The sequence below is a fragment of the Astatotilapia calliptera genome, chromosome 17, assembly GCF_964374335.1.
Source record: "Astatotilapia calliptera chromosome 17, fAstCal68.1, whole genome shotgun sequence".
Classification (NCBI taxonomy): domain Eukaryota; kingdom Metazoa; phylum Chordata; class Actinopteri; order Cichliformes; family Cichlidae; genus Astatotilapia; species Astatotilapia calliptera.
The window spans coordinates 37,686,277-37,700,572 of record NC_137438.1 but is presented as its reverse complement, the minus strand read 5'-3'; the positions used below and the strand labels follow the sequence as shown (position 1 = coordinate 37,700,572).

At 40.7% G+C, this 14,296-nt stretch overlaps 2 protein-coding genes across 3 annotated transcripts; one reads left to right on the top strand and one right to left on the bottom strand.

Moving 5' to 3' along the window:
• Nucleotides 1–3,212: 3,212 nt before the first annotated feature.
• On the bottom strand, nucleotides 3,213–6,657 carry atp23 (ATP23 metallopeptidase and ATP synthase assembly factor homolog). Its single transcript, XM_026147438.2, has 6 exons — nucleotides 6,236–6,657; nucleotides 5,994–6,039; nucleotides 4,580–4,661; nucleotides 4,357–4,494; nucleotides 3,988–4,071; nucleotides 3,213–3,902 (listed from the first exon to the last, which is right to left on the bottom strand). The coding sequence occupies exons 1-6, from the start codon at nucleotides 6,381–6,383 to the stop codon at nucleotides 3,699–3,701; spliced, it is 702 nt and encodes a 233-aa protein (XP_026003223.1). The 5' UTR covers nucleotides 6,384–6,657; the 3' UTR covers nucleotides 3,213–3,698.
• On the top strand, nucleotides 6,002–13,467 carry rpap3 (RNA polymerase II associated protein 3). Of its 2 annotated transcripts, none has more exons than XM_026147436.2 (17): nucleotides 6,002–6,171; nucleotides 7,466–7,626; nucleotides 7,713–7,880; nucleotides 7,980–8,093; nucleotides 8,805–8,932; nucleotides 9,036–9,157; nucleotides 9,232–9,302; nucleotides 9,388–9,522; nucleotides 9,624–9,751; nucleotides 9,834–9,955; nucleotides 10,062–10,132; nucleotides 10,292–10,384; nucleotides 11,388–11,587; nucleotides 11,692–11,863; nucleotides 12,276–12,373; nucleotides 12,562–12,662; nucleotides 12,777–13,467. In XM_026147436.2, exons 1-17 carry the CDS (start codon nucleotides 6,150–6,152, stop codon nucleotides 12,860–12,862), a joined length of 1,992 nt encoding a protein of 663 aa, XP_026003221.2. In that variant the 5' UTR covers nucleotides 6,002–6,149; the 3' UTR covers nucleotides 12,863–13,467. The 2 variants fall into 2 exon arrangements, with proteins under 2 accessions (XP_026003221.2, XP_026003222.2); XM_026147437.2 differs by lacking the exon at nucleotides 6,002–6,171 and adding an exon at nucleotides 7,114–7,271.
• The last annotated feature ends 829 nt before the right edge of the window (nucleotides 13,468–14,296 follow it).

The window sequence follows — 14,296 nt, the reverse complement described above, 5'->3', positions numbered from 1 at the left end:
TGTGATTGTTCTCCTTAGGCTAAAGGACAGGAGACTGGGCTCAATGTATTTGCTATTGTTCACAGGTTTTCCCCAGAGTACTGGAGTCAGGACAGAAAAATGACCATCTTGGCCACAGCCTGCCAAGTCAACCAGTCTTTTCCCTAGGTCTCTCCTGTGTTGCTTTCTTTCATTCACAGTCATTTCAAAGTCACCCGAGACCTTGAAAGGGAAAAAATATTTCTTTCTGAAATGTTTTAAAAATGACATGTTTTTCTCTGAAAAAAGAACAAGAGAAAAAAGCGTTGTGTAAACAGTCTCAGACTACTTTCAAGGCTAAATAATTCAACGGTTTCTCATTATCAGCTCCACTCCCGTGAAGAGCAGACACCTTAAAACTTCACAAAGGCAAGTGGGCGTCCTCGCTTTTCATTGTCTCTCTATGCTACAACTAAATCTGACATTATTCTAATTAATGAGATGAGTTCATTACTGCTCTTGGGGTTAATGTGTTGTCCTCCACAGATTAGTGAAGGGATTTCACTTTTGCTGGAGTACCTAATTAGATCACAGTGGGTGCTGCCTGCTTAAATAGATGGAATAATGAAAGTCGTCACTCTTCTCAGCAGCAACTTGATTACTGCGCCCTATCTCTGCTCATAAAAGGCTCACATTCACCTGGAACAGGACTCAGTGAAAGGAATTCAATTATATGTATCAATAAAACAGCAACAGCACTTTCTTTTTAAGTTTGAGTTGGACTAACTTGGCTGTGATGATCAGAATTCTTGGGCCAAAACTGCCATCTAAAGGACCAAGACAGTACTGCAGTCATACATTGTTACGCATCGAGGTTAAGGTATTACTGTTTCTGGACACAAAATTAACAAACCATATTTGAGAAATTAGTAATTAGCATGCGGCAGAGGAATACACAAATGCTGCATCTAAAGTTACAGAGATCATGATCATCTCTTTCGCACAGTCTGTTTTATTCTTGAACAACCGTAATACATAAGTGTTAAGAATAATTAGTTTCTATACAAAAAACATGATAATGTGATTTTCCAAATGAACGTTCCTTTAATTTGTAAGAAAATTGCAACGTACGTGTATTGACATCAGTATCATGTCCTGTATGATCCTGTTATTATAAATAAAAATCATTTCTGATATAATAAAAATGGAAAACACGTTATCACAAAGGTTTTAAGCTCTTATTCAAAGTGTTTGTGTGTTCTCCTTCCATTTTTGCTTAAAAATACTCACTGGCCACTTATTATCACTACTTACACCTTGGTAGTACCATGTTGTCTATGGCAAATTCTGATCATACCATGTGAATGTGGCAACAGAGTTCATCAGAGCAGGCAATGATTTTATAATGTGTAGCTGAGTTTTGATGAGTGTGTAGTATGTTTTCTGTCTTTATCTTACAGAAGTGCCACCTGGTGAATCACGGTTGCCTTACTATCAGCTTGAAGCACTCCGACAATTCTCCTCTGACGTGTGACAAGGCATTTTCACCCAGCAAACTGCTGCTCTCCGAATATTTTTTCTCTCTCTTTTTTTTTGAACAGGTGTACCTACAAAAAATCTTTAACCTCAATGGCATTCAATACCTTTATGTTCTTTTATAGCTACACTATTTAAGATATTAGTATTAAGAGAATAAACAGAAAAACTGAAGGCTATTCGTAGTGTAAAATAAGTAATTGCAACACACCTAAAATATATACAATTTCCCTCGGGAGATGTTGGAGACCAAAGCAAGGTTAAAATCACACTTATTATTTGGTTTACAGTCATTAAATGGCCTGAAACAAAACTCCAAATTAATGTTAATCATGTTTTGTGCGTTTTACATATTCAAAGTAGTAACTGCTAGCTTAAAATGCTCAACTTTAAACCTTAATTCTTTGCACGTAATCCTAAATGTCTCCCTTATATGCATCTTTATATTGTTAAGAATACAACGGCAGGGCTGTTGTATCACTGAGGTTACATCCTCTGCAGTTTTTACCTACTTGGCACTTTAGAAACCTGAGTAAAATTCAGCATTCTTTAATTAAAATGCTAATATGGTGATTTTTTTTTAATCAGCCAATTTCTGTCATTTATAAATGAACGTATTCCTAAGAGACTTAAACTAGTGAGAGAGTTTGAATGACCTTAAATCCTGACTACATTATGGAAAACTAAAATAAGTCATCGTAATAATTAAAAGTATTTGGCAGCTAGCATTTGATATGTACACAATTCCACTAGTAATTCTATTGTTTTGTACTTATTTATTACTTGTGTGTATGACATTGCACAAATCCAAATATCATTTTTGTCCTTTGTTTTCTTCACATTAATCCCACTGCCTTGAAGCTTCATTTTCTCTGTTGGGCTTCTTAAAATTCACCTAATCTCTATTGCCCGTCCCACCCACTTATCGTGTGGTTTTGTAGTGTCTTCTAAGAGGAGAATATTGAGTAGCATATTGCACTCAGACACTAGTCATTAGGCACAGGAACTGTTGTCTTTGAGATAGGCTGAAGTGGTGGAGGAGAAACAGGAGGAGGGATTATGAGACTAATTCCCTCATAACTTTTTCCCCTCATTAATTTTGTTGGAGGGCATGAGATTCTTTAAATGCTAATGTCCAATAAAGATGTCAGCAATGACATTTTACAGTGACTGCACAGATGTGAACAAGGTTGACTGTGTTGTTGTGGAAGAACTTTTCCCACTCGCCTCATCTTACTTGTCTCACATGTTAATTTGAAGGATCCTTTATTGGGATTAAACATAACGTTCTGACACGTACACTTACTTATCCTTCTTATATTCAAACAAGGTCAGATGCAACGGGTATGTCCTGTCCTCAAAATAACTTTGTGGTACTGCTTGAGTCTAGCTAGAAAAAAATATTGGCAACCACCAGCGGTACCCCTCAGCCTTCTAGTAGACACACAAAATCCTACGTCACCTCATTGTCAAGTTATCGCACTCACATGATTTTCAGAAAACTTAACTCTGAGCTGGAGGTTGAGGTCATTGAGATTCAAACTCAGCCGAGATTTTTAGTAGACACACCTATGACATCAATATGAAGCTCCTACGTGGCCTCTTTCTTGAGTTACCTCATTCACAAAGTTAAGTGTCCCAGCCACGATGACAATAATCCCATGAGATTCTTACAGCTGAGGGGTAAAAATCTACACACAAAACCCCAAAATCAAACATTTCCAGAGGAAATAAACTTTAATTCACATACAATTTGATTCTATTTAATATACATACAATCAAGTATATTTAGAGGAAATTGATCGAGGTCAACGTGGCAACAAGTTGATGAGCCACCAAGAGAAATACATCCTTATTTGTCATCATAGCACACGCACCGATGTACAAAAAGGCAATCCTGTATTTCCTTAACAGCACCCATTAATCACCTAAAAACAAAGGACAAAAATCACTAACACTTCCAGAGTAAAATCAGTCCTTACAATCCCACTACGCTGAATTAGTGTCCAAAAGGTAGCAGGTGAAATGTATCTGTACGCAGCTCCTTTGTTTTCTCCTCCAAGGACAAATCATCGTCTGAAAATCCTTTTTGAAGGGATACGATTGTTTCGACACACAGTCATTCTGCTGAGGCTGACCACATTGCCAAGCTGCAGTCGGCCCTGCGCAGCACCCTTTGGGAGTTTCATGAAAATGCGGCGACACTAAAGGTTTGCATAATATCGGTCCCTGTTCATGTAATCTCTGTACGCAAACTTGGCATCTCTCTTGCTGTGCGGGATCCGTCCGAACGGCGCATGGTCGTTGAAACATGAGTCGAAGACCTCGTCGACTATTTTCTCCGCCTCGGCTCGGCTAATTTTCCTCACGGCCAGGATGGAGCGAAGGGCGCGGCCTCGGACGCACTCCTGTCCAAGGAAAGCACACGAGTTTGGTTTGAAAATGGAAGCTGCGAGCTAAAATCTGCAAATAATTTTTGACCGGTGAAAGTACCTGATGATGCCGCTTAAAGCCGAAGTTGAATCTAGCAACTTCGTTGGTGAAGGAGCAGTCTCCGCTCAGGTTAGCTGCCCGGATCTGAAACAGAGGCACCAAAAACTAGAATCTTTGAGGAGCTTCACTCTGTGAGGCTTAACCAAATCCTCCCAGAATCCAGTCTCACTACTCATCAGTAAGTTTCACGATGCTTCCAGACACTTAGTCAGGGGGGAGCAACATTAGGGAATCTAAACAGCTGATGCCTCCCTACTGTTGGAAATTCCAGATCATTCTCAGTGGAGCTTTTGGACACTAGTAGTATTATGGAACTACTCTTGTTATTCAGTCCCAGTTTTCTTGTGAAAAGAAGACTTCACCACTCACCTCTGAACAGGCCAGATGTCTGAAGTTATTGAACCAGTCCACATGGGCCCGGCAGTGGTCAAAGGCATGTATGAGCTCATGCGTGACTACTCGGTTCATGTGGGACTGCTGGTGGATGTTGTTCTGACACAAAACGATCTGGGGGAAAAAAAACCCAACACAAATACGGTCAGTTCTCATAGGCCCGCACGGTCTGCAACACCTCTGTTCTTGTGTTTCCTACCTGAGACGAGGCCGCGTCAAATCCGCCGCTGACCGTCCCGTCACAGTCCTCACAGGAAAAGTGCCGATCTTTAAACACTTTACTGCATCCAGAGAGGAAAAGTGAAAACACTGTGACGCTCTTTATTTTGTAAAACTGTGCTTTGGCATATTTGTCACACTAACATGTTTAAGAGCAAACAAATTGTAATATTAGACAAAGATAACACTAGTTAATACAAAGTGCAGCTTTTAAAAGATTATTTCATTTATTAAGGGAAAAAACTGTCCAAACCTACCTCACCCTTTGTGAAAAAGTAACTGCGATTAGAACTGCAATCAAGTGTTATAAACAAACTGGTAATGAGTCTTTCACATCACTGGGGAAGAATTTTGTCCCACTCTTCTTTACAGCATTGTAATTTATTTTGGGGGTTTTAGCCATTCAGAGGTGGACTTGCTGGATCGTGCTGCAGAACACAAGTGTGCTTGAGGTTCAGAGCATGAAATGATGACCGAGCTTACAAGCAGTCCAGACCATCACACCACCATGTTTGATTGTTGGTATGCTATTCTCCTTAGTTTAATACCAAATGTAACAAGACACAAAACCTTTCAGAGAGTTCAACTTTTGTCTCATCAGTCCAGAAAATATTTTCCCAAAAGTTTTGGGAATCCTCGTCTCAAATGTGAGACGAGCCTTTATGTTCTCTTTGGTCAGCAGTGGTTTTCTCCTTGGGACTCTACCATGGATGCCCAGTCTCTTTCCTATTGTTGAATCATGAACTCTGACCTTAGATGAGACAACTGAGGCCCGCAGTTCTATAGTTGTTGTTCTGAGTTCTTTTGTGACCTCCTGGGTGAGACATCAGTGCACTCTTAGAGGCACTCCTGGGAAGGTTCATCACATCACTTTTTAAGAGCTTTTAGACGACTTCACTTTGTTGAACAGGTTCTATTTAAAAGATTTCTTAAAGGTCTGGTGGTAAACAGGCCTGGATGTGGTTAAAGAAATTGAACTCTGCTTTCCAAAAACAAAAAAACGTTGAAATATTATCGACAGGTAACTCATGTAGGGTGGGCGATTACTTTTTCACACAGGGCCAAGAAGGTTTGGGTAGGCAAAAATGTATTTATGTTTTGGGGAAGTGAAAATGTTAGTGAATTTGTTACTCTGGAAAAAATTGAAATGGCTTTTTAAGCATTTGTACTTAAGATTTTTATATGTATATAGTAGCTGTAAAACGAATAATCTGCAGCAAAGTTAAACTTGTAAAACTGTTCATTTCGACTGCTTGTTAATAATAAAAAGCAACAGCAAGAGTATCCCCCCTTTCCCATTTGTTGGGACTGCTCTGTATATAGATATCACTACAGTAATATGAGACTAACAGTGGAAGGTCAAGCGTGGTACTTTATTTTGAAGTGGCACGTACCATCCTGAACTCTTCATGGCACTGAGGAGGAGTTTGGCGTAAGGACCTGAGAGAGAAGCACACAAGCTAGTTAGCATTATCATTCACTGCTAACTGAATCAGCTAACGCTAAAAGTGCTGCCAATATAGACTGTGACTTTGTACACTGCAAAAGGCATGCAGTCCCCCGAACCGGCAGGTATTTGCTTCTTACTGCTGAGGTGACGTTCCCTTTTTTAAAAGTAGCTAACACTGATACTCACTGGTTTCCACTGCGAACTGTAACATGACCTGACACTTGTGGTTGAAAGTGAACAGGCTCTCTGCGATTGAGGTCTTTTTGTGCTCTCCCGGTTTTCTCTCCGGGAATAAGTCATATCCATATTCCTCCTCTTGTTTAGTCTGGTCCATTGTGCGAAATGCCCAGAGTATGAAAATGTCACCATGAAGGTCCTCCTGGTTAGCTGCAGACAGCTAGCAGGAGGGGTCGTCACTGTTTTGTAGGTCACGTGGGACATTTAGGTCAAAGGTAATGAATATGGAAATTGAGTTTGTTATCGCTGACGTCACTATTATTAAAAATAAAATATAGAAATATAATTCAAAGAAATGCGGAGAGCAATAAAATGTTAGCCTTTTATATAGTTAATTGGCTAGACTACAGTGAAGATCGTCTATTCGGAATGGGCAGAAAAGTCGTTAACTCGAAGTGGGTCTGAGGACCAAAATTAAACCAGTGTATCAAACGTTTTCATTTATAAGCTGAGTATATTTTGTGTTTCGTAGTTAATGTACTGTCAATCTACAGGCGTGTCAGCTTATAACAAATTATATGGAGTGACATTTGTGCCTTTATTATCCAGTCAATAGATTTGCGATTATAGATTGGAGGCAGAGTCCGTGCAGGTTTGGAAATGTGAGTTCAAAATGCAAAAAGTTTTAGATTTTATCTTTTGATGCTAGCCATCCACTGGCGAGTCTTCACTGGAGTGACAGCTTGAAATCATCCACAGTCAGGGAACTTAGATATGTTTACTTGCAATAAAAATACACTGCCTTTAATTTTAAACTTCTCATGTTTGGGCGCACATTAAAGTCACCAAAGTGACCCCACACTAACATAGACGATCTCTGGGTACGTGCAGTGCTGCTCACGCAGAGCAAAGGCTGCTGGGACCTTGCTGTCATGGCTGCGAACGTAAACAGAAAGCTGTGAATAAACGGCACTTTTTTCTTGTAGTTTTTAGCCAAACTAACGGAAGCTAAACTCTAACTGTGAAGCGGGAAGAGAAGTAACAGGTATTTCACACGTTTTGAGCAGCAACAGTCCGTTTATTTTATTTAAGTAAAGCAATGTTTTTGCTAGCCAGCTAGCTTCTAGCCAAAGAAGCGTGACGGCGTGATTCTCGTGTTTTCTTCCCGACTGCCGCACGAACCCAAAGGCGACAAGTGCCGCTAAGAGTTTGTCCCCCAAACAAATGTGTGTTTCACAGGGAGGGACATGTCCGTGGGAAACAAAGCCGCCGAGTTACAGCTTCAGATGCGGCAAAATGTGGAGGAGCTGCACAGCTTTGTGAGGGAGCTGGAGAACTGGGAGGCGGACATCAAGACGAAGGATGAGGAGCTGAGGACAGGGGTGGTTCAGGAGGTTCAGGTATGCCCCCCGCTGCAGACAGCTCGCGAGGCTCTTGGTGAACTGAAGTCCGTCCAGGTGTCAGCAGCTTCTTGTCTCTGTTGTAGAAAAAACTCCCTCCAGTGAGGAACAGGGACTACAGAGCCAAGAAAAGGGAGAAGAAGAAGAAGAAGGAGGAGGAGGTTACTGGAGATGGTGACACAAAAACAGAGGAGGCCAAACAGGCTTCGAGAATAAAATCATACGACTATCAATCCTGGGACAAGTTTGATGTGGTATTTTTAAAAACCTATAAAACACACTTGGCTTTAGAAGTAAAACTTGTATGCAATCTGCTACAACTTTTATTTAATTTGTTTGATTTGTTGTGGCAGGAAAAGGTAATGGAAGAAATGGATAAGGAGGAAGATTGTCCTGCAGAGTCCAACGAGTCAGACTCGGAGGAAGCTTCAGTAGATCCAGAGAAAGCGCTGGCCGAGAAGGAAAAGGTGGATATTATATGTGAGGCATTAAAAAAAGGAAAAATAGATGTAGTACTGTACAGGCCAATCATGATCAACCCAATGTACGACATAGGGTTTTACAGGGGCTTGCAGTCACGATGTAGGTTTAGATGTCCTGCTGAAGGATAAATCTCCAATCAGGTGATCATGCAGGATACATCAAAATAAGTTATATAATCTGAAAGGGTCTGATACTCCTTCAAGGCCAATATAAATTTTTTTTAATACAATTATATTATAACCAAAAACTGCCTTTTTAAAGTGTTTTCCAGGTAAAAACACATCAAACATGTGAGCTATTTGATTACTCTTTGTCACAGACATTTGATTATTGCAGTTTTTACCTGAAACTATGATTTATCCCATTATATTCCAAGTTTCTTATAGAGAGTGTGTACTTGTATTCATTTATCCTTGCTAACAACATTTTTTTTTTGTCAGATGTTGTTGATTATTCATTTGTGGCGTTCCATATCCAATGTTCCCCTCATAACATGGATGAGCAGTGATTCTCTCGTCTCATCCTTACTTTTTAAAATTTCATGTATTGGCCTTTATAAGCCTAGATACCGATATATCTGCAGATGGTTAATGAGCACTTATATACGTTATGTTGTAGGATTTACAAAGATCAGAAGCCCCCCCCCCCACACACACACACACACTTTACAGCTATAGTTTCTGTTTAATTTTCAGGGTAACAATTTTTTTAAAGATGGGAAGTACGATTACGCGATTGAATGTTACACGAGAGGAATGGCTGCCGATCCTTACAACCCCGTGCTTCCCACAAACAGAGCTACATCATTCTTCAGGCTCAAAAAGTGAGTCGGAGCACCAAGAATGAAATCACACAATTAGAATGTTTGTGTAGTTTTTTTTTAATTTTATTTTTTTCATTATTTTTTCCATTTTGTGTTTGTGCAGGTACGCTGTGGCTGAGTCCGACTGCAGCCTGGCAATCGCTCTTGACAGCAAGTATTTCAAAGCGTACGCGCGGAGAGGAGCAGCGCGGTTTGCGCTGAAGAAGTATGAACCTGCATTAGAAGGTAACAAGCGTACCAACAAGACAGTATATTTTAATTTGAGCGCCCTTAGATGACAGTAAAAATATCCTCTGTAGATTACGAGATGGTTCTCAAGCTCGAGCCTGACAACACGGAGGCACAGAATGAAATAAAGAAAATCAGAGAGGTGGGTTAGTGCACAATGTGTGTTTGTGTGCGCACAGTCAACTTGGCGGTTCATCCTCTTTGATCTTCTCCTGTGTCCGCTTCAGGCCCTTGGACATCAGGTGGCTGCCGTTGCAAGCAAAGCTGCAGAGCCCCTGGAGGTCCCTGCAGTCGATCCTGATCAACAGAGACAGATAGAGGAGCAGCAGAGGAGACAGGAGGCGGTTTTCCAGAAGGACAGAGTAGGATTTTTGATGATGATTCATGAAGGTTTTCATGATTTTAGCAGTGTTTCTGCTTTCTTCCAAAAGATCTTAAGTGATGAGGGTTATTGTGTCTCTAGGGGAATGCCTACTTCAAAGAAGGGAAATATGAAGCAGCTGTAGAGTGCTACACCCGAGGCATGGAGGCAGACCACATGAACGTGCTGCTGCCCGCCAACAGAGCCATGGCTTATCTCAAGCTGGAGAAGTAAGGATACTTTTTCTTGACACACATTAAAAAGGCCTTCTTGTTTCTGACTGGCTTTGTTTTTCCTTTCCTTCTGCTGCAGGTTTAAGGAGGCGGAGGAGGACTGCACTAAAGCCATTTTCCTGGACAGTACTTACTCCAAGGCTTTCGCCCGGAGAGGTACAGCCAGAGTGGCACTAGGAAAGCTGGAAGAGGCCAGACAAGGTGCAGTGTGTTTGTGTTTTTATGAGCCCAAAAAACGACATTGTGTCTTCTGTCTGTTTGCTGTTGGGTTGGTTTTAATCTTCGATTCTGTTTGTGTGTGTCACAGACTTTCAGCAGCTGTTGAAACTGGAACCTGGAAACAAGCAAGCCCTTAACGAACTCCAGAAACTGCAGATGGTATGTGTCAAAATCCAGTCATTAGCCCAAAACTAAGTAGTCATAGAAGAAGAAAAACAATTAAATAATGAGTCAAAAGCATTAGCTCCATTAGCTTCTGATGTCTTTATTGGGCTTGAGATTTTTCTCCTCTCACTTTAGTCTTTCTCCTGGTGTTAGTACACAGGCTCCAGTGGCCGTCTGCAGGCTGTGAACGGCTCACAGATGAGAACAGTCCAACCAATAGACAAACCAACACACCTTCGCTCAACCGTGAGTAGCAAATGTCTGTTTAAAAAGCATTTCCTGGATTGCAAGCGTCACTCTTGGCACCCCTTATTGTGAGGGACCAAGCAGCCAAAACAAAGAGGACACAGGCAAAAAAATATCTTCAAAAAGGGTTTTCTTTATTTTAACCCTCAAAAAGTCCAAAATTCAAAACCATACTTAGCAGGCCCATAAAACAGGTCAACTAAATATAACTCTACAAAAAGTAATTTCCAGAAACTTAAACAAAACAAAGTGAGACACAACTTAACTCACAAACTGACCTAATTACAAAGACACATGAGGGTAGCTTTTATAATGATTTGGCCAAACCATTTGAACACAATAGGGGGGAAAACAAAAACACACACTAATATTAACTAAGCACAGAATAACCTAACTAAACCTAAAACACCCCTGCTCCTGGTAAGCCCATGGTTGGTCCTGCTGAGCAGGCATTTTGTCCCCAGAGTCCTCAGCCACACCTTTTGCCCAGACAGGAAACAGCCACCGCCCAAACCCAGGTAACTCAAAGAGAAACATAATTAATATAACAAAACATTTTAGAAAAACCATACAATGCTACTATGTGCGCGCCTCATAATACCAGTGTTAGGTTTAACCAAATGATTAATGAATTATATTAATGAAGAATACTGCAAAGCAAAATAATAAAGTGAAAAATGGACTAATTTACCCCTGTGTGGCTGCTGCCATCACACTTAGACTAGTGTATTTGTAAACTAATATGAACTATGTGAAAGTGGATTTGTGATCCAGCGGAGCTCCGTTTGAACACGCTGCTGAGAGAAGACAAACACTTATTTTGCCATTGCTTGCATGCTATTTTGTTTTGTTTAGTTTTGTTTTGTTTTGCAGGCCCATAAAAATCTTCAGTGCACATGTGACTTTTATTATGTTAATTTTAATCTTTCCTGGAATGACCAGAATCAACGGTGGGGTCCTTTTAATTTTATAAAGCTTGACAAACCTTTTTTTTTCTCTGCAGAAACCTCTGAGGAGGATAGACATCGAGGAAATCAGCGGAAAGATTGTGGTGCCCGAGGGGGAATCAGGGGCATACAAGCCCTTGGTGCAGGAAGTGGTGAAGGAAGTAGAGGAGGCGTCTTCTCCTCTGTCTACATCCCCCAGCGCCAAGATGATCAAAATCGAGGAGCTGTCAGAGGTCCCCTCACAGGCATCAGAAAAGTAGGTGTCAGCATTTTTGAGTATTGCTCTTAACTTTTCTGCACTAGTTGTTATTTTATTGTATCAGTTTTTGTCCTATTAAAAGTTATTCTTCATTTCACCAGACAGCCCAAACAACCAGAGCAGGCAGAAACCGTTCATCCTCCTCCTGAACCATCAACCGAACCTTCCTCAACAGGAACAGACCTGCCTCCTCCACCAACAAACAGCTTCCAGCTGGAGGCGGACCTCCGCAGGATTGGAAACCAGCCCGAAACTGTTTACAGATATCTGAAGGTGAGCCTCCATGCGCTTTTCTTTGTCCCGTCTTCCTCCCCTCACCTCACCCAGTCGCAGCAGATGAGCCTGGTTCTGCTGTTAAAAGGAAGTTCTTCCTTCCCACTGTTGCCAAAGCGCTTGCTCATAGTGTCATATGATTGTGGGGGCTTTCTCTGTTTTCATTATATTTTTGTAGAGTGTTTACCTTACAATAAAAAAGCGCCTTGAGGCCACTGTTATTGTGATTGGGTGAGTATAAATAAAATAAAATTGAATTTCTATCAAGTTATCAAAGATTTTTGGCTAACAGGAAATAGCTGTTCTGAACCAAATGTTTAAAAAAATGAAAATAGGCTGCTGGAGTTTGTTTTAGCTGAAATTGTCGTCTTTGTTCTTGCTTTTTTTGTTTGTCTTGTGTTTTTATGTACAGCAAATAAAATCTGAGGCTTACGCCAAGATTTTCCACAACTCCCTCGAACCTGATATCCTCAGTCTTATCCTGAGGACTCTACATGACTTCTACATCAAGTAAGTTTTTTTTTTGTTTTTTTTTTTAAATGGTGTCTACGTCAAAGTTATGGTTAATCGTAGTATTATTATGCATTAAGCATCCTGTTATTTTCAGTCATACTCAGACAAATAGGTGCAGCTAAACTCTTAAAGTAGTGAACACGTGTAGCTCTGTGGTGGATTTAAAAAAACAGCTTTGTTTGCAGGAATGAAGAGCCGGCCGTCATACTGGAGACTCTCAGGAGTCTTGCAAGCGTGAGGCGCTTCGATATGGCTGTTATGTTCATGTCATCACCAGAGAAGAAAGGTGGAGTCTTTACATGATGCGCCGCTGCAAACGGCTCATAGGTTCACTTTGTCTTTTTCATCCACATTTTTCCAGCATATTGATCATTTCTGGGGGGGTTTCTTTTCCTCACAGTGCTCAAAGAACTGTTTGACTTTCTTCACCAAGCCGACCTGGACAGATCATCTATCACGGCTTTGCAGAAGAAGTATGGCGTGTAATTGCATTGAATGGAAATTTGGCGCCTCAGACTTTGCATTTCAGAGAAAACCAAAAAAATCAGCTGTTGTTTGTTTGCTGAATAAACTTTTGTTTAATAAGACTGCAGAGATGTGAATCTTTCCTCTGGAAAGGCGCTGTCGTTTTCTGTCATAAGCGAGTTTATTTAAAGTTGGAGGCTGGGAATTCAGTTTCGGCTGCATTTTAATAAAAAATAAAGAAAAGCTTTTCACAGAGGTTCACTTGACTGTTGATTAAGATAGACTCTGCAATTTGCAAATGCAATAAAAGCAGATGTTTACCTTCAATAGCAAGAAATTGTTCAGAAATGTAAATGGAACCAAGTTATTAATCACAGATCCTTTATGGGGTTTTTGGAATATCTAGGCAGGCATACAGAGGCGATATTTAAACATACCACTCCTATTGTCCCAAATTTAAGTTTGTAAAAGTTTAATTGAGAATTAAAGGTTTTAATCAAATTTTAGTTGTGTTAAAACTCTGTAACAATATGAATGGGTCTGTGTGAGCAGTTTGAAGTAAGCCAAGAAAACTAAATACGTTTTCAGTAAACTGAACACCAAATAAAGAATCTTTTTTTAATGTGTTTGGACTTCGATAATTTGATGAGTCTCCCCAGGTGTGAGAAATGGAAGAAAATGAGTTTTAGTAAATACCCAAGCTGTTGAGTCTTAATAAAATCCAGGAAAATGTGGAACCGAAAGGTTGATTCTGTTCATCTGGATGCAGCGTTTTCAGTGGGAGAAACGTTTGGTCCAATCCAAGTGACGTCTTCAGTCTCAGCTGACTGCAGGTTTCACCAATTTTGTAAACCGTACATTTGCATAATGACTGAAACCAGCCCACTGAATGAACAATGGGCTGTGAGGTCAGTTCATTGATCAATATGCAAATTGTCATGATCAAAGACCTGAGTATCACTCACACACTCACAGCATTGTAATATGGTGACAGATGGACCCTTAGGCCCCCTCTCCAGTTCAGAGATGTCCTTTTCCTTAAATGACCTCTTTGATTGCCGATCAAACCAGCGTTCCTCCCTGTCCAGGATGTGTACATCCCCATCATTAAAAGAGTGTCCACTGACGAGGTAGCTCTTCTGTGTTGTGCCATCCGCTTAGCCAGATGTTTGGTTTCCGCAATGTATAAATCATGGCAATCCTCCTGGCACAGCGTACGCTATATTACTGTGTTGGAGGACCGATTCCTTGGGGTGGACCAATTTTAGGCGCAGCGTGTTTTGGGCTTTAAGCACCACAGAGACTCGGTGTTTAGAAAAAATGTGTCTCAACTGTTCTGATACTCCTGACACATCAAGGATCACTAAGGGTTTTAGCTTAGGGAGCATGTTCTTCAGCTTCCCTGGCCGCTGTGTCTGTGGGGATGGTGTTGGCTCTATGTTGTAGTGTCCTGAT